This window comes from Bufo gargarizans, chromosome 9 (assembly GCF_014858855.1).
Source record: "Bufo gargarizans isolate SCDJY-AF-19 chromosome 9, ASM1485885v1, whole genome shotgun sequence".
In the NCBI taxonomy this organism is placed as follows: domain Eukaryota; kingdom Metazoa; phylum Chordata; class Amphibia; order Anura; family Bufonidae; genus Bufo; species Bufo gargarizans.
This window is the reverse complement of record NC_058088.1, coordinates 45,352,604-45,379,181: the sequence shown is the minus strand read 5'-3', so window position 1 is coordinate 45,379,181 and position 26,578 is coordinate 45,352,604. Positions and strand designations below refer to the sequence as shown.

Below are 26,578 nucleotides of genomic sequence, written 5' to 3'. Positions count from 1 at the left end.
ACAGCTGAGCGTTTGTTACATTGTATCAATGTAGACAATTCTCCGTAATTTCTCAACTTCCCCGATAGTTTGTTACTGTGTGTCAGTGCAGGTAAAATGTATCAGTCTGGGGTCCAGGCTTTTTGATTGTCTAAACTGGAAACACTGTAACAACCCCTCAGCTGTGAGAAGTATGAGGTCAGAATGCTTTCGCCATTCAGAGAGCTTCATTGTACAGCATATAACGCACGGCTGGGAGGACATTGTACAGTCACAATTAGAGAGGAGCCAATTTCGTTCACACTTTGGTGGTAAAAGCAGAATTGCGTTATGGATTCCGTTACCACGAACCATAACGCAATTCTATAACGGAACGCATAATGGAATGCCTTTAGAGGAATTCCGTTATTCATTTCGTCATAATAGAAGTCTATGGGCTGCAAAACGGATCCGTCCCGTTTCCTTTATGCAGGGGAGGCCTCTAAAGACATTCGTCATAGAATTGCGTTATGGTCCGTGGTAACGGAATCCACCTTTTACCAGTAAACGAGCGCTCCCCGCGGATCATGTCTCCGCCTAACCTTCCTATATTTGGTGCGATTCCATTGACCGGAGAAGAAAGTCTCAGTGCAGCTCCGTCACAATGTCTCAGTTTTGCAAAACCGCTTTTATTATTTTTTTAACAAAATGTTTTTATAACTTTTTTATCTTCCTACATAGAGAACAATAAATAATTGCTAGAAGTCGTCATCTCCTGTACATCAGTATGGCCCCGCCCCCGCCATGGCGTCACACGCCTCCCACGCCAACACGAGTTTATAAAAAATATTCCGTTATATATGTGCCTATAAATAGATCTATGTATTTATATATATGTATAGGTTTAGAAGATATTTACAGTCCTTCCAGTCGCTGCCCCCAGCTTTGGGTAACCCTCCGTCCGGTCACTTTGTGGGGATCGGGGTAGCGGTCAGGTAATGGGGCATCTGTTGGGACCTGGCGCCCGGCAGTGGATCAGCATCAGTGACCATTGGTGGCGCTGCGCAGGTCGATGGACGCGTCACATAAAGAAGAACTCCAGCCCAAACTTAAGAAATTCCAGAAGACATTGTCTCTCTACTGATGTCATGCAAAAGTGACAAGTGTTCGGGCGCCTTATTGGTGGTCCTAAGTTTTAGGTGGGAATCCTCTTAAAGTGACACGGCTGTGTTGGCCCCGGCAGCCCCTGATCAGCGTATGCAATCACTGAGACCTTCAGTCGGTTTTTATCACCGTGACCACGTATCGCCCGTGAGGATGAGACCTCAGAACCTTCTTCGTTCTTCACTCGGGAACAGGGGCCCTCGCCCATCTGTACACCTGGGGTCAGTAAGCGGGAGGTTTACCTGCTTTGGGGGTCAGTTCCTTTAAGGACAAACATGCAATAATATCAGCGACAACTTCCCCATGGGAGCAAAGTTCAATCACAGTGACTGATAGGATGGCGGCGGTGTGGCCGGTGAGTAGTGGTGGACGGGTCAGTCCCCTGAGAACAGCGGGGTAATCACAGTGACCTGTTCAGGGGGCTCCATATTCACAGTGACTGGAGGGGGAGCTACACGGGATACTTTACACTTCATTCTCTGATTTAAAGGGACACTCCACCTTTAGACACATCTACCTAATTGTTAACTGGCAGCAAGAAGTTGTATGGTAAAGGTCATTAGTCCAGCACCTGATACTCTGGAAATCCTCGGTGGATTATCGGACTTTTGCTGTACAAGTCTCTAAATTACTCGCCATTTCCGCACGGCGTCGCTCTGGTCATGTGATACCATCCTGTTACTGCATCTTCCAAGTTTCAAACAGACTCGTCTGCCTGAGTCCCAGTGAGACCAGCACATTGTGTACTGGACAATGTGGTCACATGATGGTATCACATGACCATGGCATCGCCTAGCCCTGATTGCCTGTTTACACACGGCGGCCATGTTTGAAATTCTGCAAAACGCCAGACTTTCCTGAATGCGGAGCATGACACATCCTTAGCAAACTTTTCACCTTTAACACCCAGTAGTGTTGAGCGAACTTGTGTTTTAAGTTCGGCGTCTAAAGTTCGGGTTATCGAAGTATCCCGTTATGGATTCCGCTACCACGGACCATAACGGAATTTAGAATCCATAACGGGATACTTCGATAAACCGAACCCGAACTTTAGACGCCGAACTTAAAACACAAGTTCGCTGAACACTACACCCAGGAATACATTGTAACAAATCTAAGAAATGAGACCCGGTCTGGGGGTGACCTGAGATTAATGCTCCATCTGGACATTCGGTTTACGTGTCATGCCGCCATTATCTTCATGATACGATCACCTGACCTGGCGCTGCCTGCGCCCATCAGGGACAAGTGTAGGTGAATGATTAGGAATGGAGTACAGAGAATGTAACTGCACGACTAGCAATTCCCTAATATAATGATGCAAGTGACTCCAGACGGCGCCGTCGCTTTAAATGGGTCTGAACTGGAAGATATGGAGCAGAGACCCTAACACTGACTTCCAGATTCACCCTCTGGGACAGGATTTGTGATCAGTGGTGATTGCAGCAATGAATGTGGCCCGCCATCATTGATACATTGTGTCCACCGCCAAACAATATTACCATATGTGGAGAAACCCGTTTAGCCCTCCCCTCCCCCGTCACTGCAGAGCTGCACTACAAGTCCCATGTAAAACACATGCACTGTCTGCGTGTTTCCCACCGGACAAAGGTGTCCCTGAAAGTAACATAAGTGACAAAGAGCGGTACACAAGAGACGACCGCGACCACAAGCATCGGATATTACGGAAGCTGGAAGAACCCGCTGCTCGCTGTCTTTGTACGTACTGGAGCGTTTCATGTACTTCGGATTCACCTCCAGGTGGATACAACTTGCTCGCTGCGTTTCCCTTTCTTCTTACTCCCATGAAGATGACCGCGCCGCCGCCGCACTTCAGTCCATAGACGGGTGTAGCACATAAAGTCACAGGCTAGTGGCACAGTAATCACAGTGGAGAGGCAATCATCATCCTGCAAGGACAAGTCCACCTTAAGCTGAAGCGTCCCGTAACCACATCGTCACCTCGCGGTTTCGCATCTCAAGCTCTCGTGCAGGAAAGCCGCCATCTGCAGGATGCACATAAGGCACTAAGAGGCTGAGCTATATACTCGTGTGCAGCCTGGAACCGCTTCCTCTGCTCCCAGGAGATTCAGAACTACAAAATAATGTGAGGAACAATGGAGGACGGCGGCGACCAGGACACCAAATCCGCTCGCTGCTCATGTACTGAAGATATATTGTGATGGGATCGCTTCTATACATAGATAGCAGGTGGGGGACAGCATATCTATATATAGAGGCTTGGAGGTTGTCACCTTATAGATGTACATAGAGGAGGCTCCCTGGGGGCCGCCATTGTGTGCACTGACCGCCATGGTGACTGCTGCTGGCACAGGTCACACAATGGCCGCTCGCTGGGACCTCCAGACATTTCGGTGCGGATGCCGACCCTGATACACACAGCAAAGCAAAGAGAATCCACAAAAGAAGAAGAATTCTGCGCGGTCATGCAATGTCGTAGGCATCTGGTGGCGCTATTCTCGTATCCAATCTATTTACAGTCTATTGATTACATTATGTACAGATATTACAGTGCTTCTCTCAGTCATGGCGGCACCTGGGGGGAGGGCGCTTCTCCCGCCGGTCAGACGTGCGTCTCGATGAAGGAATGGGTGTGCGAGATCGGAGCCGCTGGGGCAGCGAGGTCGGAGGCACCGTTCTGAGGTTTCAGGGTTCCGCTGTACTCACAAATGTCCATAAAAAACTCAAAGTTTCTCTGCTTCCAGTCCTTGAATTTCTTGGCTGTCAAGGCCGGATCATCGAGGAGAGCGTTAATGACGGAGAGGTCGCCTTCCTTCGCCTGGAACGGAAGAAAGAAACATCAGGAACCATAATCCTCCAATAATCAACTTTATTACAGTCTTTGTGCCTCCATTTCTCACTAAATTCAACGTTTCTGCTTGCTGTCAGTGAATGGGTACACATTTTTTCTTGACCTAATACTTTTCACGGCTGAGGGTCTGTTACTATTGTATCCAGCCTGGACAAGGGGTCAGCCACCTCCCAGTATGCTCTACTCACTTCTGTGGGAGTTCCACAAGCAGCTGAGCAAGTGTGCATGATGGGAGTTGTAGGTTCATAACAGCTGGAGATTGCTGACCACTGGTCTAGACAATCTAGACACACTGCGCTGACACACTGTACCAGAAGATTGACTGAGACGAGGTAACAGTCAGACAGAAGGATTTTGAGTCTGATATAACATTATCCACATCCGGCCACTGTCAGGTGACAATAACTTGGAGGTAGTAGTATTCTGCCCTTGTGGCTATCGTCTTGGCTCACTGGGGGGCACTTACTTTTAAAGTGCTCTTCAGGACACGGATGCGGTGCAGTTTCTCGTTGAGGACGGGGTCGTTGCTCCTCTTGTTGAAGGATCTCCTGAACTCCTGCTTGGTGGACGGCCTCTGCTCCCCGAACGCTGACAGGCTGGCCTGCTCCAGCGTCTTGTAGAGCTCCTGCAGTCCGTCCGTGCTGCACCAGGCGTCCTTCTTGTTGTCTAGAGGAGAGACGGGGAGCGCGAGGCTGAGGTTACACATGACACGAGGCGGGCGAGGACTGCAGACTGGATCCTTGGGAGGGGACGCAGCAGGGTCTGATATTAACACAGGGATCTGGTCTGGGGTCCGATATTAATATAAGGGCATAGTCTGGGGTCCGATATTAATATAAGGGCATAGTCTGGGGTCTGATATTAATATAAGCGCATAGTTTGGGGTCCGATATTAATATAAGGGCATAGTCTGGAGTCCGATATTAATATAAGGGCATAGTCTGGAGTCCGATATTAATATAAGGGCATAGTCTGGGGTCTGATATTAATATAAGGGCATAGTCTGGGGTCCGATATTAATATAAGAGCATAGTCTGGGGTCTGATATTAATATAAGGGCATAGTCTGGGGTCTGATATTAATATAAGAGCATAGTCTGGGGTCCGATAATAATATAAGGGCATAGTCTGGGGTCCGATATTAATATAAGGGCAAAGTCTGGGGTCTGATATTAATATAAGGGCATAGTCTGGGGTCTGATATTAATATAAGGGCATAGTCTGGGGTCTGATATTTATATAAGGGCATAGTCTGGGGTCTGATATTAATATAAGGGCATAGTCTGGGGTCTGATATTAATATAAGGGCATAGTCTGGGGTCTGATATTAATATAAGGGCATAGTCTGGGGTCCGATATTAATATAAGGGCATAGTCTGAGGTCTGATATTAATATAAGGGCATAGTCTGGGGTCCGATATTAATATAAGGGCATAGTCTGGGGTCCGATATTAATATAAGGGCATAGTCTGGGGTCTGATATTAATATAAGCGCATAGTTTGGGGTCCGATATTAATATAAGGGCATAGTCTGGAGTCCGATATTAATATAAGGGCATAGTCTGGAGTCCGATATTAATATAAGGGCATAGTCTGGGGTCTGATATTAATATAAGGGCATAGTCTGGGGTCCGATATTAATATAAGAGCATAGTCTGGGGTCTGATATTAATATAAGGGCATAGTCTGGGGTCTGATATTAATATAAGGGCATAGTCTGGGGTCCGATAATAATATAAGGGCATAGTCTGGGGTCCGATATTAATATAAGGGCAAAGTCTGGGGTCTGATATTAATATAAGGGCATAGTCTGGGGTCTGATATTAATATAAGGGCATAGTCTGGGGTCTGATATTTATATAAGGGCATAGTCTGGGGTCTGATATTAATATAAGGGCATAGTCTGGGGTCTGATATTAATATAAGGGCATAGTCTGGGGTCTGATATTAATATAAGGGCATAGTCTGGGGTCCAATATTAATATAAGGGCATAGTCTGAGGTCTGATATTAATATAAGGGCATAGTCTGGGGTCCGATATTAATATAAGGGCATCGTCTGAGGTCCGATATTAATATAAGGGCATAGTCTGGGGTCTGATATTAATATAAGGGCATAGTCTGGGGTCCAATATTAATATAAGGGCATAGTCTGAGGTCTGATATTAATATAAGGGCATAGTCTGGGGTCCGATATTAATATAAGGGCATAGTCTGAGGTCCGATATTAATATAAGGGCATAGTCTGGGGTCTGATATTAATATAAGAGCATAGTCTGGGGTCAGATATTTATATAAGGGAATAGTCTGGGGTCCGATATTATTTATGGATCTAATATGAATACAGGGGGTCTGGCCGAGGGTTTGTTACTACAGGGAGTCTGATAATTTGGTCTGGGGTCTAATATTAATACAGGGGGGCTGGCCGAGGCTTTGATAACACCGGGAGTCTGATAATATAGGGGTTTGGTCTGTGGTTGGATATTAATATAGGGGTTTGGTCCGGGGTCTGATATTAGTATAGGGGGTTTGAATATTTTCAGGGTTCTGGTGTCCGATATAAATTTACAAGCCTGATCTGGAGTCTGATACGAATGTAGGGCATCACACCCTTTTATAATAAGCCAAACCCCTCTCATTTTTGCTGGGACCCACTGCTGGAATGTCCCCTGTGAAGGGACTCCTGGGGCGACATCTCTACACTGAAGCCTTTATCTTCTGTAACAGTTTTCACCAATCAGAGAAACAGCAAATTATTTCTATATTTTTTCTGAACTCTGCAAGTTGTGAAAATTCTTTCTGCTTCTCTGTTACATCTGTTCACAAAAAAGCTGGGTGTGGATCATCAGTCAGTTCAGTATAGACAGTGATACATCCTCCACTCCTGTCGGGACTATGGGAAAGCTGGGTGAGGATCATCAGTCAGTTCAGTATAGACAGTGATACATCCTCCACTCCTGTCGGGACTATGGGAAAGCTGGGTGAGGATCATCAGTCAGTTCAGTATAGACCAGGGGTAGGCACTCCAGCTGTTGTGGAACTACAACTCCCAGCATGCATACTTGCTCTGCTGTTCTCAGAACTCCCACACTTCGTTTGGTGGTAAAAGGTGAGTTGCGTTATGGATTCCGTTACCACGGACCATAACGCAATTCTATGACGGAATGTCTTTAAAGGACTCTCCTGCATAACGGAAACGGGACGGATCCGTTTTGCAGCCCATAGACTTCTATTATGACGGAATGAATAACGGAATTCCTCTAAAGACCACCAAATGAAGTGTGAACGAATTTCATAAGCAGAAATTCGCTCATCTGTAGTCAGGACTATGGGAAAGCTGGGTGAAGAGCATCAGTCAGTTCAGTATAGACAGTGACACATCCTCCCCTCCTGTCAGGACTATGGGAAAGCTGGGTGTGGACGATCCTCCACTCTCATACTGTTGCTTTACTGACAGATCTGGCCTGTGGGAAAGCTGGGTGACATATAATGGCGGCCACTAGTGTTGAGCGTCATCCGAAGTTGCTTCGTTCAAAACTTCGGAATAATACTGTAGGGAGATTCGTCTCTGTACGGTATTAGAATGTATGGGCTCCGATGAGCTGAAGTCGTGCGTCACTTCGTTGATTTTTTAAGTGAAAAAAACCCCCACTAAAACTTAAAACCGAACTCGGCTTCAGTTCCGGGCTACTAGTCGGCTCACCGGAGCCCATACATTCTAGTACTGTACGGAGATGGATCTTTGTACAGTATTAATCCGAAGTTTTGAACGAAGCGACTTTGGATGAAGCCTCCGAAGCTTCTCTCAACACTAGCGGCCACATGTTGCATTGCTGCTGCTCACCTTCTTTGCTGGAGCTGCTGTGCTTCCTCTTCAGCGGCTCCTCCTCGGGCTTCTCCTCTAACAATACTGCGTTCTTGTTGCGGTTTTTCCCTCTGGCGTCCCGGTTTCTGGGTAAACTTTGGCTGCGCTGTTTTTGTGTCCTGGTGTGTGCTGTGTGGCCCCTGGGACATTCTGCCAGAGGAAAGGGCCCGTCCCGTTCATGGTTCTGGCGCCGCTGGACTGGTAGTGTAGCTTGTCTCCTACGTTCCGGGGACATTCCTGGTCGTCCAGCCATATGTTCCGAATCCGGAGGGACGGTCTGGAGGAAGTGGAGTCCTGAACTGGTTAGGGGGGTTTCTATGAGATCCTGCCAGGACCGTCGCTCCCGGAATGTGGGCCGACAACCGGAAGAGTGCGTGCTGCCCAAAGCGTCCGGCCTGGAGTCTTCAGCCGAGGAGTGAGAATACGTGGATTCACTGGAGAAGTGGCGGCCATGCTTCTGTTCTGGAAACGGACTCGAGGAATTTGTCTGGAAAGATTAAATAATAAGAAATCGTCCTCATAGAAATAACTTAAAGAGGAACTCCACCCAAAACACTGCGTTGCCCGTGCAGACAATATACAGCCAGGTCCATAAATATTGGGACATGGACACAATGTAACATTTTTGGCTCTATACACCACCACAATGGATGCGAAATGAAACGGACAAGATGTGCTTTACCTGCAGACTGTCAGCTTTACCTGCAGACTGTCAGCTGTACCTGCAGACTGTCGGCTTTACCTGCAGACTGTCGGCTTTACCTGCAGACTGTCGGCTTTACCTGCAGACTGTCAGCTGTAATCTGAGGTATTTACATCCAGATCAGGTGAACGGTGCAGGAATTACAGCAGTTTGCATCTGTGCCTCCCACTTGTTAAGGGACCACAAGTAATGGGACAATTGTCTTCTCGGCTGTTCCATGGCCGCTGTGTGTTATTCCCTCATTATCCCAATTACAATGAGCAGATACAAGGTTCAGAGGTCATTCCCAGTTTGCTATCTGCATTTGGAATCTGTTGCTGTCAACTCTCAAGATGAGATCCAAAGAGCGGTCACCATCAGTGAAGCCATCATTAGGCTGAGAAACACAACAAACCCATCAGAGAGATAGCAAAAACATCAGGCGCGGCCAAAACAACTGCTGGAACATTCTTACACAGAAGGAACGCACCGGTGAGCTCAGCAACACCAAAAGACCCAGAAGACCACGGAAAACAACTGTGGTGGATGAGCGAAGAATTCTTTCCCTGGTGAAGAAAACACCCTTCACAACAGTTGTCCAGATCAAGAACACTCTCCAGGAGGTAGGTGTATGTGTGTCAAAGTCAACAATCAAGAGAAGACTTCACCAGAGTGAATACAGAGGGTTCACCACAAGATGGAAACCATTGGTGAGCCTCAAACACAGGAAGGCCAGATTAGAGTTTGCCAAACGACATCTAGAAAAGCCTTCACAGTTCTGGAACAACATCCTATGGACAGAGGAGACCAAGACCAACTTGTACCAGAGAGATGGGAAGAGAAGAGTATGGAGAAGGAAAGGAGCTGCTCATGGTCCTAAGCATACCACCTCATCAGTGAAGCATGGTGGTGGCAGTGTCATGGCGTGGGCATGTATGGCGGCCAATGGAACTGCTTCTCTGGTATTTATTGATGATGTGACGTCTGACAGAAGCAGCAGGATGGATTCTGAAGGGTTTCAGGCAATATTATCTGTTCATATTCAGCCCAATGCTTCAGAACTCATTGGACGGCGCTTCACAGTCCAGATGGACAATGACCCAAAGCATACTGCAAAAGCAACCAAAGGGAAAGAAGTGGAATGTTCTGCAATGGCCGAGTCAATCCCTGGACCTGAATCCGATTGAGCATTTCACCTGCTGAAGACAAAACTGAAGGGAAAATGCCCCAAGAACCAGCAGGAACTGAAGACAGTTGCAGTAGAGGCCGGGCAGAGCGTCACCAGGGATGAGACCAGCGTCTGGAGATGTCTATGCGTTCCAGACTTCAGGCTGTAATTAAATGTATTAAAAAGTGACAGTTTGATTTATGATTATTATTCTGTCCCATTACTTCTGGTCCCTTAACAAGTGGGAGGCACAGATGCAACTGCTGTAATTCCTGCACCGTTCACCTGATTTGGATGTAAATCCCTCAGATTACAGCTGACAGTCTGCAGGTAAAGCTGACAGTCTGCGGGTAAAGCTGACAGTCTGCGGGTAAAGCTGACAGTCTGCAGGTAAAGCTGACAGTCTGCAGGTAAAGCTGACAGTCTGCAGGTAAAGCTGACAGTCTGCGGGTAAAGCTGACAGTCTGCAGGTAAAGCTGACAGTCTGCAGGTAAAGCTGACAGTCTGCAGGTACAGCCGACAGTCTGCGGGTAAAGCTGACAGTCTGCAGGTAAAGCCGACAGTCTGCAGGTACAGCCGACAGTCTGCGGGTAAAGCTGACAGTCTGCAGGTAAAGCTGACAGTCTGCAGGTACAGCTGACCGTCTGCAGGTAAAGCTGACAGTCTGCAGGTAAAGCTGACAGTCTGCAGGTAAAGCTGACAGTCTGCGGGTAAAGCACATCTTGTTTGTTTCATTTCAAATCCATTGTGGTGGTGTATAGAGCCAAACATGTTAGAATTGTGTCCGTGTCCCAATATTTTTGGACCTGACTTTATGTGTTCAGACATTAGATTCAAACATCTTACACTACATCTATTACTGCTGACAAGCTGCCTGTATATACTGTCTGAGGGGTTGTCACAGCCCCGCCCCCTGATGATGACATCACTGATAAAATGACATGTGATCAGACATGAGATCCACACCTTCTACTACAGGAACATCTATTACTGCTGACAACCTGCCTGTATATCCTGTCTGAGAGGTAGTCACAGCCCCGCCCCCTGCTGATGACATCACTGATATAATGACATGTGATCAGACATGAGATCCACACCTTCTACTACAGGAACATCTATTACTGCTGACAAGCTGCCTGTATATACTGTCTGAGGGGTTGTCACAGCCCCGCCCCCTGATGATGACATCACTGATAAAATGACATGTGATCAGACATGAGATCCACACCTTCTACTACAGGAACATCTATTACTGCTGACAACCTGCCTGTATATCCTGTCTGAGAGGTAGTCACAGCCCCGCCCCCTGCTGATGACATCACTGATATAATGACATGTGATCAGACATGAGATCCACACCTTCTACTACAGGAACATCTATTACTGCTGACAAGCTGCCTGTATATACTGTCTGAGGGGTTGTCACAGCCCCGCCCCCTGATGATGACATCACTGATAAAATGACATGTGATCAGACATGAGATCCACACCTTCTACTACAGGAACATCTATTACTGCTGACAACCTGCCTGTATATCCTGTCTGAGAGGTAGTCACAGCCCCGCCCCCTGCTGATGACATCACTGATATAATGACATGTGATCAGACATGAGATCCACACCTTCTACTACAGGAACATCTATTACTGCTGACAACCTGCCTGTATATCATGTCTGAGAGGTAGTCACAGCCCCGCCCCCTGCTGATGACATCACTGATATAATGACATGTGATCAGACATGAGATCCACACCTTCTACTACAGGAACATCTACTACTGCTGACAACCTGCCTGTATATCCTGTCTGAGAGGTTGTCACAGCCCCGCCCCCTGCTGATGACATCACTGATATAATGACATGTGATCAGACATGAGATCACACACACCTGATACTACAGGAATATCTATTACTGCTGACAACCTGCCTGTATATCCTGTCTGAGAGGTAGTCACAGCCCCGCCCCCTGCTGATGACATCACTGATATAATGACATGTGATCAGACATGAGATCACACACCTTATACTACAGGAATATCTATTACTGCTGACAACCTGCCTGTATATCATGTCTGAGAGGTAGTCACAGCCCCGCCCCCTGCTGATGACATCACTGATATAATGACATGTGATCAGACATGAGATCCACACACCTGATACTACAGGAATATCTATTACTGCTGACAACCTGCCTGTATATCCTGTCTGAGAGGTAGTCACAGCCCCGCCCCCTGCTGATGACATCACTGATATAATGACATGTGATCAGACATGAGATCCACACCTTATACTACAGGAATATCTATTACTGCTGACAACCTGCCTGTATATCCTGTCTGAGGTAGTCACAGCCCCGCCCCCTGCTGATGACATCACTGATATAATGACATGTGATCAGACATGAGATACACACCTTATACTACAGGAACATCTATTCATCTATTACTGCTGACAAGTGTTTATTGAGCTACAATCATCCCCATCATCCTCAAACCTACAGACCACTCCACTGGATAACACACCATAGTGGACGCCCTCAACACCAAGAATATCAACCTGTATAAAAAATGCCTTGTCACATTCTGGGTGCTGTGAGCCTCTATTGTATGAGCTGACCATCATCCCCATCATCCTTATCATCCCCATCATCCTGTGCACTCACTGAGGAGGTGCGGTGGTAGGTGTCGCTTGCTGTGGTCTGCGGTTCCTGTTTTAATGTCATGGAGCCATCGACGTCGTCCTGGTCACTCTCACTCCAGTAATCTGCTAATGACAAGAGAGTGTTACTGTGCAGGGGATACACAGGGGCCCGGGGCCCTCCACACCCGGCCCTAATTACAGCAATTTTTATTTTATACTGGACATTTATTAACTAGGGGCTGCCCAACTCTCCACAGTGGTCGGACCCCCGCGATCAGTCACTTACCTCTATCCTGTAGGGGATAAGTTGTCGTACTGGAGCAACCCCTTTAAAACGGATGCATCCTCCCAGTGCCCCCATAACAAACCCAATACCCATGATGATTTTACCTTCGTTGGGTCTGATGTCCTTGTCATCCGGCGTGTACCCGATAGCAGCGAGTCCCAGACGGTTCATCCATCTACAGAGACAATGATAGAAATCTTTATATAGCACCGACAATCACAGGCTCCATGTACAAACAGCAATTCAAACAAGAGGAATGAGGGCCCTGCCCACAAGAGCTTACAATCGATTGTGCTAATAATGATTAGATTGTAAGCTCCCATGGCCGACACTCACTCCTGCTGGTCTATGACTGGAAATGAATTGCGGTGAAGTCACAGGGATGATGTGTCCGTTACATAGCATTTCCTCCATGTGATTTTATTGACGGCTTCTCTGTAATATATGAGGATCTATCATGGTCTCTGCAACTTTACCCCAATTCACATGTGATGAGAAATCGCCACATATACGATACAGACTACGATAGGGTACAGCCTGTACAAGAATTTACCCGGGAACAGACACGAAGGAGCGCCACATGTCATGTGCTAGAACGAATGTAAAACTGCCTGTATGTGCACAGAAGAGCCGTGTAACCTGTGGCCGCAATATGGGTGCATTATATATGGTACAACCTTAATATTGTATAAAAGAGGCAGGGCTAAAAAATACAGTGGCTGCAGGTCATCCCAATACATAAAGTTAAATAAATAAAAAATCCAGGTCTCTAGAAAATTCACTGTATTCTCATACCCGTCCAGTAGGAGGCAGCAGATCATCGCTGTATTCTAATACCTGTCCAGTAGGTGGCAGCAGATCATCACTGTATTCTGATACCTGTCCAGTAATAGGCAGCAGATCATCGCTGTATTCTGATACCTGTCCAGTAATAGGCAGCAGATCATCGCTGTATTCTGATACCTGTCCAGTAGGAGGCAGCAGATCATCGCTGTATTCTGATACTTCTCCAGTAGGAGGCAGCAGATCATCGCTGTATTCTGATACCTGTCCAGTAGGTGGCAGCAGATCATCACTGTATTCTGATACCTGTCCAGTAGGTGGCAGCAGATCATCACTGTATTCTGATACCTGTCCAGTAATAGGCAGCAGATCATCGCTGTATTCTGATACCTGTCCAGTAGGAGGCAGCAGATCATCGCTGTATTCTGATACCTGTCCAGTAGGTGGCAGCAGATCAGCACTGTATTCTCATACCCGTCCAGCAGGAGGCAGCAGATCATCGCTGTATTCTGATACCTGTCCAGTAGGTGGCAGCAGATCATCACTGTATTCTGATACCTGTCCAGTAGGAGGCAGCAGATCATCGCTGTATTCTGATACCTGTCCAGTAGGTGGCAGCAGATCATCACTGTATTCTGATACCTGTCCAGTAGGAGGCAGCAGATCATCACTGTATTCTGATACTTGTCCAGTAGGTAGCAGCAGATCATCACTGTATTCTGATACTTGTCCAGTAGGAGGCAGCAGATCATCGCTGTATTCTGATACCTGTCCAGTAGGAGGCAGCAGATCATCGCTGTATTCTGATACCTGTCCAGTAGGTGGCAGCAGATCATTGCTGTATTCTGATACTTGTCCAGTAGGAGGCAGCAGATCATCGCTGTATTCTGATACCCGTCCAGTAGGAGGCAGCAGATCATCGCTGTATTCTGAAACCTGTCCAGTAGGTGGCAGCAGATCATCGCTGTATTCTGATACCTGTCCAGTAGGTGGCAGCAGATCATCACTGTATTCTGATACCTGTCCAGTAGGAGGCAGCAGATCATCACTGTATTCTGATACTTGTCCAGTAGGTGGCAGCAGATCATCGCTGTATTCTGATACTTGTCCAGTAGGAGGCAGCAGATCATCGCTGTATTCTGATACCTGTCCAGTAGGAGGCAGCAGATCATCGCTGTATTCTGATACCTGTCCAGTAGGAGGCAGCAGATCATCACTGTATTCTGATACCTGTCCAGTAGGAGGCAGCAGATCATCGCTGTATTCTGATACTTGTCCAGTAGGAGGCAGCAGATCATCACTGTATTCTGATACCTGTCCTGTAGGAGGCAGCAGATCATCACTGTATTCTGATACCTGTCCTGTAGGAGGCAGCAGATCATCTCTGTATTCTGATACTTGTCCAGTAGGAGGCAGCAGATCATCACTGTATTCTGATACCTGTCCTGTAGGAGGCAGCAGATCATCACTGTATTCTGATACCTGTCCAGTAGGAGGCAGCAGATCATCGCTGTATTCTGATACTTCTCCAGTAGGAGGCTGCAGATCATCGCTGTATTCTGATACTTGTCCAGTAGTAAGCAGCAGATCATCGCTGTATTCTGATACCTGTTTAGTAGGTGGCAGCAGATCATCACTGTATTCTGATACCTGTCCAGTAGGTGGCAGCAGATCATCACTGTATTCTGATACCTGTCCTGTAGGAGGCAGCAGATCATCTCTGTATTCTGATACTTGTCCAGTAGGAGGCAGCAGATCATCTCTGTATTCTGATACTTGTCCAGTAGGAGGCTGCAGATCATCACTGTATTCTGATACCTGGCCAGTAGGAGGCAGCAGATCATTGCTGAATTCTGATACTTGTCCAGTAGGAGGCAGCAGATCATCGCTGTATTCTGATACCTGTCCAGTAGGAGGCAGCAGATCATCGCTGTATTCTGATACCTGTCCAGTAGGAGGCAGCAGATCATTGCTGTATTCTGATACTTGTCCAGTAGGAGGCAGCAGATCATCACTGTATTCTGATACTTCTCCAGTAGTAAGCAGCAGATCATCGCTGTATTCTGATACTTCTCCAGTAGGAGGCTGCAGATCATCACTGTATTCTGATACTTCTCCAGTAGTAAGCAGCAGATCATCGCTGTATTCTGATACTTCTCCAGTAGGAGGCAGCAGATCATCTCTGTATTCTGATACTTCTCCAGTAGTAAGCAGCAGATCATCGCTGTATTCTGATACTTCTCCAGTAGGAGGCTGCAGATCATCACTGTATTCTGATACTTCTCCAGTAGGTGGCAGCAGATCATCACTGTATTCTGATACCTGTCCTGTAGGAGGCAGCAGATCATCTCTGTATTCTGATACTTGTCCAGTAGGAGGCAGCAGATCATCGCTGTATTCTGATACCTGTCCAGTAGGAGGCAGCAGATCATCGCTGTATTCTGATACCTGTCCAGTAGGAGGCAGCAGATCATTGCTGTATTCTGATACTTGTCCAGTAGGAGGCAGCAGATCATCGCTGTATTCTGATACTTCTCCAGTAGGAGGCAGCAGATCATCGCTGTATTCTGATACTTGTGCTGTAGGAGGCAGCAGATCATCTCTGTATTCTGATACTTCTCCAGTAGTAAGCAGCAGATCATCGCTGTATTCTGATACTTCTCCAGTAGGAGGCAGCAGATCATCTCTGTATTCTGATACTTGTCCAGTAGGTGGCAGAAGATTATCACTGTATTCTGATACTTGTCCAGTAGGAGGCAGCAGATCATCGCTGTATTCTAATACCTGTCCAGTAGGAGGCAGCAGATCATCGCTGTATTCTGATACCTGTCCAGTAGGAGGCAGCAGATCATCGCTGTATTCTGATACCTGTCCAGTAGGAGGCAGCAGATCATCGCTGTATTCTGATACTTGTCTAGTAGGTGGCAGCAGATCATCGCTGTATTCTGATACCTGTCCAGTAGGAGGCAGCAGATCATCACTGTATTCTGATACTTCTCCAGTAGGAGGCAGCAGATCATTGCTGTATTCTGATACTTCTCCAGTAGGAGGCAGCAGATCATCGCTGTATTCTGATAATTGTCCAGTAGGAGGCAGCAGATCATCGCTGTATTCTGATACCTGTCCAGTAGGAGGCAGCAGATCATCACTGTATTCTGATACTTCTCCAGTAGGAGGCAGCAGATCATCACTGTATTCTGATACTTGTCCAGTAGGAGGCAGCAGATCATTGCTGTATTCTGATACTTGTCCAGTAGGAGGCAGCAGATCATCACTGTATTCTGATACCCGTCCAGCAGGAGGCAGCAGATCATTGCTGTATTCTGATACTTCTCCAGTAGGAGGCAGCAGATCATTGCTGTATTCTGATACTTGTCCAGTAGGAGGCAGCAGATCATCGCTGTATTCTGATACCTGTCCAGTAGGAGGCAGCAGATCATTGCTGTATTCTGATACTTGTCCAGTAGGAGGCAGCAGATCATCACTGTATTCTGATACTTGTCCAGTAGGAGGCAGCAGATCATCACTGTATTCTGATACCTGTCCAGTAGGAGGCAGCAGATCATTGCTGTATTCTGATACTTGTCCAGTAGGAGGCAGCAGATTATCGCTGTATTCTGATACCTGTCCAGTAGGAGGCAGCAGATCATTGCTGTATTCTGATACTTGTCCAGTAGGAGGCAGCAGATCATCACTGTATTCTGATACCCGTCCAGCAGGAGGCAGCAGATCATCGCTGTATTCTGATACTTCTCCAGTAGTAAGCAGCAGATCATCACTGTATTCTGATACTTGTCCAGTAGGAGGCAGCAGATCATCGCTGTATTCTGATACTTTTCCAGTAGGAGGCAGCAGATCATCGCTGTATTCTGATACCTGTCCAGTAGGAGGCAGCAGATCATTGCTGTATTCTGATACTTGTCCAGTAGGAGGCAGCAGATCATCGCTTTATTCTGATACTTGTCCAGTAGGAGGCAGCAGATCATTGCTGTATTCTGATACTTGTCCAGTAGGAGGCAGCAGATCATCTCTGTATTCTGATACTTGTCCAGTAGGAGGCAGCAGATCATCACTGTATTCTGATACCTGTCCAGTAGGTGGCAGCAGATCATCGCTGTATTCTGATACCCGTCCAGTAGGAGGCAGCAGATCATCGCTGTATTCTGATACCCGTCCAGTAGGAGGCAGCAGATCATCGCTGTATTCTGATACCCGTCCAGTAGGTGGCAGCAGATCATTGCTGTATTCTGATACCCGTCCAGTAGGAGGCAGCAGATCATTGCTGTATTCTGATACTTGTCCAGTAGGAGGCAGCAGATCATCACTGTATTCTGATACTTCTCCAGTAGGAGGCAGCAGATCATCGCTGTATTCTGATACTTGTGCTGTAGGAGGCAGCAGATCATCTCTGTATTCTGATACTTCTCCAGTAGTAAGCAGCAGATCATCGCTGTATTCTGATACTTCTCCAGTAGGAGGCAGCAGATCATCTCTGTATTCTGATACTTGTCCAGTAGGTGGCAGAAGATTATCACTGTATTCTGATACTTGTCCAGTAGGAGGCAGCAGATCATCACTGTATTCTGATACCTGTCCAGTAGGAGGCAGCAGATCATCGCTGTATTCTGATACCTGTCCAGTAGGAGGCAGCAGATCATCGCTGTATTCTGATACTTGTCTAGTAGGTGGCAGCAGATCATCGCTGTATTCTGATACCTGTCCAGTAGGAGGCAGCAGATCATCACTGTATTCTGATACTTCTCCAGTAGGAGGCAGCAGATCATTGCTGTATTCTGATACTTCTCCAGTAGGAGGCAGCAGATCATCGCTGTATTCTGATACTTGTCCAGTAGGAGGCAGCAGATCATCGCTGTATTCTGATACCTGTCCAGTAGGAGGCAGCAGATCATTGCTGTATTCTGATACTTGTCCAGTAGGAGGCAGCAGATCATCACTGTATTCTGATACCCGTCCAGCAGGAGGCAGCAGATCATCGCTGTATTCTGATACTTCTCCAGTAGGAGGCAGCAGATCATTGCTGTATTCTGATACTTGTCCAGCAGGAGGCAGCAGATCATCTCTGTATTCTGATACCCGTCCAGCAGGAGGCAGCAGATCATTGCTGTATTCTGATACTTGTCCAGTAGGAGGCAGCAGATCATCGCTGTATTCTGATACCTGTCCAGTAGGAGGCAGCAGATCATTGCTGTATTCTGATACTTGTCCAGTAGGAGGCAGCAGATCATCACTGTATTCTGATACTTGTCCAGTAGGAGGCAGCAGATCATCGCTGTATTCTGATACTTCTCCAGTAGTAAGCAGCAGATCATCGCTGTATTCTGATACTTCTCCAGTAGGAGGCAGCAGATCATCGCTGTATTCTGATACCTGTCCAGTAGGAGGCAGCAGATCATTGCTGTATTCTGATACTTGTCCAGTAGGAGGCAGCAGATCATCGCTTTATTCTGATACTTGTCCAGTAGGAGGCAGCAGATCATTGCTGTATTCTGATACTTGTCCAGTAGGAGGCAGCAGATCATCTCTGTATTCTGATACTTGTCCAGTAGGAGGCAGCAGATCATCACTGTATTCTGATACCTGTCCAGTAGGTGGCAGCAGATCATCGCTGTATTCTGATACCCGTCCAGTAGGAGGCAGCAGATCATCGCTGTATTCTGATACCCGTCCAGTAGGAGGCAGCAGATCATCGCTGTATTCTGATACCCGTCCAGTAGGTGGCAGCAGATCATTGCTGTATTCTGATACCCGTCCAGTAGGAGGCAGCAGATCATTGCTGTATTCTGATACTTGTCCAGTAGGAGGCAGCAGATCATTGCTGTATTCTGATACTTGTCCAGTAGGAGGCAGTAGATCATCACTGTATTCTGATACCTGTCCAGTAGGTGGCAGCAGATCATTGCTGTATTCTGATACCTGTCCAGTAGGAGGCAGCAGATCATCGCTGTATTCTGATACTTGTCCAGTAGGTGGCAGCAGATCATCGCTGTATTCTGATACTTGTCCAGTAGGAGGCTGCAGATCATCTCTGTATTCTGATACTTGTCCAGTAGGTGGCAGCAGATCATCGCTGTATTCTAATACCTGTCCTGTAGGTGGCAGCAGATCATCGCTGTATTCTGATACTTGTCCAGTAGGTGGCAGCAGATCATCGCTGTATTCTGATACTTGTCCAGTAGGAGGCTGCAGATCATCTCTGTATTCTGATACTTGTCCAGTAGGTGGCAGCAGATCATCGCTGTATTCTAATACCTGTCCTGTAGGAGGCTGCAGATCATCTCTGTATTCTGATACTTGTCCAGTAGGAGGCAGCAGATCATCACTGTATTCTGATACCTGTCCAGTAGGTGGCAGCAGATCATCGCTGTATTCTGATACCCGTCCAGTAGGAGGCAGCAGATCATCGCTGTATTCTGATACCCGTCCAGTAGGAGGCAGCAGATCATCGCTGTATTCTGATACCCGTCCAGTAGGTGGCAGCAGATCATTGCTGTATTCTGATACCCGTCCAGTAGGAGGCAGCAGATCATTGCTGTATTCTGATACTTGTCCAGTAGGAGGCAGCAGATCATTGCTGTATTCTGATACTTGTCCAGTAGGAGGCAGTAGATCATCACTGTATTCTGATACCTGTCCAGTAGGTGGCAGCAGATCATTGCTGTATTCTGATACCTGTCCTGTAGGTGGCAGCAGATCATTGCTGTATTCTGATACTTGTCCAGTAGGAGGCAGCAGATCATCGCTGTATTCTGATACTTGTCCAGTAGGTGGCAGCAGATCATCGCTGTATTCTGATACTTGTCCAGTAGGAGGCTGCAGATCATCTCTGTATTCTGATACTTGTCCAGTAGGTGGCAGCAGATCATCGCTGTATTCTAATACCTGTCCTGTAGGTGGCAGCAGATCATCGCTGTATTCTGATACTTGTCCAGTAGGTGGCAGCAGATCATCGCTGTATTCTGATACTTGTCCAGTAGGAGGCTGCAGATCATCTCTGTATTCTGATACTTGTCCAGTAGGTGGCAGCAGATCATCGCTGTATTCTAATACCTGTCCTGTAGGAGGCTGCAGATCATCTGCTAGAGGGAGCTCACTACATACAGATTATACAGCTCCACACAGTGTTATAGACCGTGCAAAGATAAGAACTAGTGAATACCAGTACAGGAGAGATAAGGACCAGTGAATCCCAGATTCCCAGTACAGCCGAGATAAGGACCAGTGATATAAGGACCATTACAGATCTAAAGACCAGTGAATACCAGTACAGCTGAGATAAGGACCAGTGAATCCCAGTACAGATATAAGGACCAATGAATACCAGTACAGCCGAGATAAGGACCAGTGAATCCCAGTACAGCTGAGATAAGGACCAGTGAATCCCAGTACAGCTGAGATAAGGACCAGTGAATCCCAGTACAGCAGAGATAAGGACCAGTGAATCCCAGTACAGCAGAGAAAAGGACCAGTGAATCCCAGCAAAGCAGGGATTCACTGGTCCAAGGTAATACTGCCATATACAGCCTACATAATACCACCACATAGTGCCAAGATAATACTGCCATATATATATATAATAACTGGTCCTTAATTCAGCTATACATATATATATATTGGCTGCAGGATCCTACTTGTAGTCCAACTGGTCCTGGAGAGAAGGGCAATTTATAATGAAAGTAGCCGCCTCCTCCGCCTCCCCCGCCTGATCTCTTGGAGTCCGAATTTACAGCTAATATCTGCAGGAAAGGCTCCTGGGGCCCCTCACCTCCATTATTGTTAAATTCATAATACTGGAGTATGGGGGGGGGGGGGGGGGGCTTAGAACTGAAATACAACATCCCCACCCGACCCACAAAATAGTCAGCAAATATACACTGCCATACATCAGAAGTAATGGAGTATGCGAGCAAAGCAACTGCAAAGTATGTGACTCCACCAGCAGAATAGTGAGTGCAGCTCTGGAGTATAATACAGGATGTAACTCAGGATCAGTACAGGATAAGTAATGTATGTGCACAGTGACTGCACCAGCAGAATAGTGAGTGCAGCTCTGGAGTATAATGCAGGATGTAACTCAGGATCAGTACAGGATAAGTAATGTATGTACACAGTGACTGCACCAGCAGAATAGTGAGTGCAGCTCTGGAGTATAATACAGGATGTAACTCAGGATCAGTACAGGATAAGTAATGTATGTACACAGTGCCTGCACCAGCAGAATAGTGAGTGCAGCTCTGGAGTATAATACAGGATGTAACTCAGGATCAGTACAGGATAAGTAATGTATGTACACAGTGACTGCACCAGCAGAATAGTGAGCGCAGCTCTGGAGTATAATACAGGATGTAACTCAGGATCAGTACAGGATAAGTAATGTATGTGCACAGTGACTGCACCAGCAGAATAGTGAGTGCAGCTCTGGAGTCTAATACAGGATGTAACCGAGGATCGGTACAGGATAAGTAATGTATGTACACAGTGGCTGCACCAGCAGAATAGTGAGTGCAGCTCTGGAGTATAATACAGGATATAACTCAGGATCAGTACAGGATAAGTAATGTATGTACACAGTGACTGCACCAGCAGAATAGCGAGTGCAGCTCTGGAGTATAAAATAGGATGTAACTCGGGATCAGTACAGGATAATTAACGTATGTACACAGTGTCTGCACCAGCAGAATAGTGAGTGCAGCTCTGGAGTATAATGCAGGATGTAACTCAGGATCAGTACAGGATAAGTAATGTATGTACACAGTGACTGCACCAGCAGAATAGTGAGTGCAGCTCTGGAGTATAATACAGGATGTAACTCAGGATCAGTACAGGATAAGTAATGTATGTACACAGTGCCTGCACCAGCAGAATAGTGAGTGCAGCTCTGGAGTATAATACAGGATGTAACTCAGGATCAGTACAGGATAAGTAATGTATGTACACAGTGACTGCACCAGCAGAATAGTGAGTACAGCTCTGGGGTATAATACAGGATGTAACTCAGGATCAGTACAGGATAAGTAATGTATGTACACAGTGACTGCACCAGCAGAATAGTGAGTGCAGCTCTGGAGTATAATACAGGATGTAACTCAGGATCAGTACAGGATAAGTAATGTATGTACACAGTGCCTGCACCAGCAGAATAGTGAGTGCAGCTCTGGAGTATAATACAGGATGTAACTCAGGATCAGTACAGGATAAGTAATGTATGTACACAGTGACTGCACCAGCAGAATAGTGAGTACAGCTCTGGGGTATAATACAAGATGTAAGTCAGGATCAGTACAGGATAAGTAATGTATGTACACAGTGACTGCACCAGCAGAATAGTGAGTGCAGCTCTGGAGTATAATGCAGGATGTAACTCAGGATCAGTGCAGGATAAGTAATGTATGTACACAGTGACTGCACCAGCAGAATAGTGAGTGCAGCTCTGGAGTATAATACAGCATGTAACTCAGGATCAGTACAGGATAAGTAATGTATGTACACAGTGACTGCACCAGCAGAATAGTGAGTGCAGCTCTGGAGTTAAGACCTGTTCCTTACCATATGTACATCCAGAGTAGTGACTATATATATATGAATGTGCTAGTCTAAATTTTCTTGTAGTAATCTATCACCCAGAGCAGCAGTCAGAATTCTGCTGGTTTACAGTTACAGGCTCTGACTTTCATGCTAGATATTGTTGAACATCTGACAATGAGAATAGAATATCTGCCTTCAGGGGAGTTCAGTCTGACAGAGGTTTTCCTGTCTGCATGTAGCCAGCAGAAATGAGGATGCAGCTTTGGATGTGAATGGAGCCTACAGCGTGATGTGGGTCAGGACCAGTGGTGAGTCATGATGATGTGTAGCCCGGCCACCGTCTTCTCAGAGACATAAATGCACGGAGCAAAACATGGCGACAACTTGTCAGATGCAGAATGATGATGAAATCCGGAGACGGACATGATCCTACCGGGAGGAGCGGGCGGCGGGTCTCACCTGTTCATCTCCTCCAGACAGTCTGTGGCGAAGAAGAAACTCTTAATTTTCGGATGACAAGCTTTGAAGGCGCTGAAAGAGGAAATTAGAATATCAGAAGAGGAATGACCCCAAAGACATGTCCGGTATAAGCGCCTCCCGTATACAGGACTCAGGGCGCTATGTACAGGATTGGTGCGGGCACAGGACCCAAATACTGACTATACTAAAAACACGCTGCCCCTTCTACTATGTACTCTACTGAAATCCTCTGTGCTGCTGAGGACCTTACACTATGTATTGTAACTTTCATCCGGTGACCTCCACAGGATTAGAACACTTCTCTCCTGAAATCCTCTGTGCTGCTGAGGACCCTGCTCCTTCTACTATCTAACTCTCATCTGGTGACCTCCACAGGATTAGCACACTTCTTTCCTGAAATCCTCTGTGCTGCTGGGGTCCTGCTCCTTCCACTATGTAACTCTCATCCGGTGACCTCCACAGGATTAGCACACTTCTCTCCTGAAATCCTCTGTGCTGCTGGGGCCCTGCTCCTTCTACTATCTAACTCTCATCCAGTGACCTCCACAGGATTAGCACACTTCTCTCCTGAAATCCTCTGTACTGCTGAGGACCCTGCTCCTTCTACTCTCTAACTCTCATCCGGTGACCTCCACGGGATTAGAACACTCCTCTCCTGAAATCCTCTGTGCTGCTGGGGTCCTGCTCCTTCCACTATGTAACTCTCATCCGGTGACCTCCACAGGATTAGCACACTTCTTTCCTGAAATCCTCTGTGCTGCTGCGACCCTGCTCCTTCTACTCTCTAACTCTCATCCGGTGACCTCCACAGGATTAGCACACTTCTTTCCTGAAATTCTCTGTGCTGCTGGGGTCCTGCTCCTTCCACTATGTGACTCTCATCCGGTGACCTCCACAGGATTAGCACACTTCTCTCCTGAAATCCTCTGTGCTGCTGGGGCCCTGCTCCTTCTACTCTCTAACTCTCATCCGGTTACCTTCACAGGATTAGCACACTTCTCTCCTGAAATCCTCTGTACTGCTGAGGACCCTGCTCCTTCTACTCTCTAACTCTCATCCGGTGACCTCCACGGGATTAGCACACTCCTCTCCTGAAATCCTCTGTGCTGCTGGGGTCCTGCTCCTTCCACTATGTAACTCTCATCCGGTGACCTCCACGGGATTAGCACACTCCTCTCCTGAAATCCTCTGTGCTGCTGGGGCCCTGCTCCTTCTACTATCTAACTCTCATCCGGTTACCTTCACAGGATTAGCACACTTCTCTCCTGAAATCCTCTGTGCTGCTGGGGCCCTGCTCCTTCTACTCTCTAACTCTCATCCGGTTACCTTCACAGGATTAGCACACTTCTCTCCTGAAATCCTCTGTACTGCTGAGGACCCTGCTCCTTCTACTCTCTAACTCTCATCCGGTGACCTCCACGGGATTAGCACACTCCTCTCCTGAAATCCTCTGTGCTGCTGAGGACCCTGCTCCTTCTACTATCTAACTCTCATCTGGTGACCTCCACAGGATTAGCACACTTCTCTCCTGAAATCCTCTGTGCTGCAGAGGCCCTGCTCCTTCTACTCTCTAACTCTCATCCGGTTACCTTCACAGGATTAGCACACTTCTCTCCTGAAATCCTCTGTGCTGCTGGGGCCCTGCTCCTTCTACTCTCTAACTCTCATCCGGTTACCTTCACAGGATTAGCACACTTCTCTCCTGAAATCCTCTGTACTGCTGAGGACCCTGCTCCTTCTACTCTCTAAGTCTCATCCGGTGACCTCCACGGGATTAGCACACTCCTCTCCTGAAATCCTCTGTGCTGCTGGGGTCCTGCTCCTTCCACTATGTAACTCTCATCCGGTGACCTCCACGGGATTAGCACACTCCTCTCCTGAAATCCTCTGTGCTGCTGGGGCCCTGCTCCTTCTACTATCTAACTCTCATCCGGTTACCTTCACAGGATTAGCACACTTCTCTCCTGAAATCCTCTGTGCTGCTGGGGCCCTGCTCCTTCTACTCTCTAACTCTCATCCGGTTACCTTCACAGGATTAGCACACTTCTCTCCTGAAATCCTCTGTACTGCTGAGGACCCTGCTCCTTCTACTCTCTAACTCTCATCCGGTGACCTCCACGGGATTAGCACACTCCTCTCCTGAAATCCTCTGTGCTGCTGAGGACCCTGCTCCTTCTACTATCTAACTCTCATCTGGTGACCTCCACAGGATTAGCACACTTCTCTCCTGAAATCCTCTGTGCTGCAGAGGCCCTGCTCCTTCTACTCTCTAACTCTCATCCGGTTACCTTCACAGGATTAGCACACTTCTCTCCTGAAATCCTCTGTGCTGCTGGGGCCCTGCTCCTTCTACTCTCTAACTCTCATCCGGTTACCTTCACAGGATTAGCACACTTCTCTCCTGAAATCCTCTGTACTGCTGAGGACCCTGCTCCTTCTACTCTCTAACTCTCATCCGGTGACCTCCACGGGATTAGCACACTCCTCTCCTGAAATCCTCTGTGCTGCTGGGGTCCTGCTCCTTCCACTATGTAACTCTCATCCGGTGACCTCCACGGGATTAGCACACTCCTCTCCTGAAATCCTCTGTGCTGCTGGGGCCCTGCTCCTTCTACTCTCTAACTCTCATCCGGTTACCTTCACAGGATTAGCACACTTCTCTCCTGAAATCCTCTGTGCTGCTGGGGCCCTGCTCCTTCTACTCTCTAACTCTCATCCGGTTACCTTCACAGGATTAGCACACTTCTCTCCTGAAATCCTCTGTACTGCTGAGGACCCTGCTCCTTCTACTCTCTAACTCTCATCCGGTGACCTCCACGGGATTAGCACACTCCTCTCCTGAAATCCTCTGTGCTGCTGAGGACCCTGCTCCTTCCGCTATGTAACTCTCGCTCTCTGTGCCACCCTGGGCAGTGTGTGGTGCGGACGGTACAGGCGGTAATAGGGTCTGTATGGGGCAGTACTCACTGTTTCTTCCGACATTCGATGGCTCGGTCTATCCTGAATTCTGGTAAACTGATGAAACCTTCCGCCTTCTCATCCTGAAAGAAGAGAATTGACATTGTGTGGAGTCGAGCATCGCACCAGCTGCCGCCAACCATGCAGCAGCTGGACTGTGCATGCAGCTCTGGATGTGACTGGAGGATGTGACTCTGTGTAAGACTGATAAAAAATGGGTAT

The 26,578-nt window shown here is 47.3% G+C and overlaps 1 protein-coding gene across 1 annotated transcript in view; it reads right to left on the bottom strand.

Moving 5' to 3' along the window:
* Window positions 1-627: 627 nt before the first annotated feature.
* Window positions 628-26,578, bottom strand: part of LOC122919544 (connector enhancer of kinase suppressor of ras 2-like) — a 258,874-nt gene continuing 232,923 nt past the window's right edge. The window contains exons 17-23 of the mRNA XM_044268620.1: window positions 26,366-26,439; window positions 23,378-23,449; window positions 12,697-12,767; window positions 12,329-12,432; window positions 7,798-8,305; window positions 4,422-4,621; window positions 628-3,922 (exon numbers count right to left, since the gene is read on the bottom strand). Coding sequence (XP_044124555.1) covers window positions 3,707-3,922; window positions 4,422-4,621; window positions 7,798-8,305; window positions 12,329-12,432; window positions 12,697-12,767; window positions 23,378-23,449; window positions 26,366-26,439 — 1,245 coding nt within the window. The 3' untranslated portion in view covers window positions 628-3,706. The remainder of the gene's footprint in view (window positions 3,923-4,421; window positions 4,622-7,797; window positions 8,306-12,328; window positions 12,433-12,696; window positions 12,768-23,377; window positions 23,450-26,365; window positions 26,440-26,578) is intronic.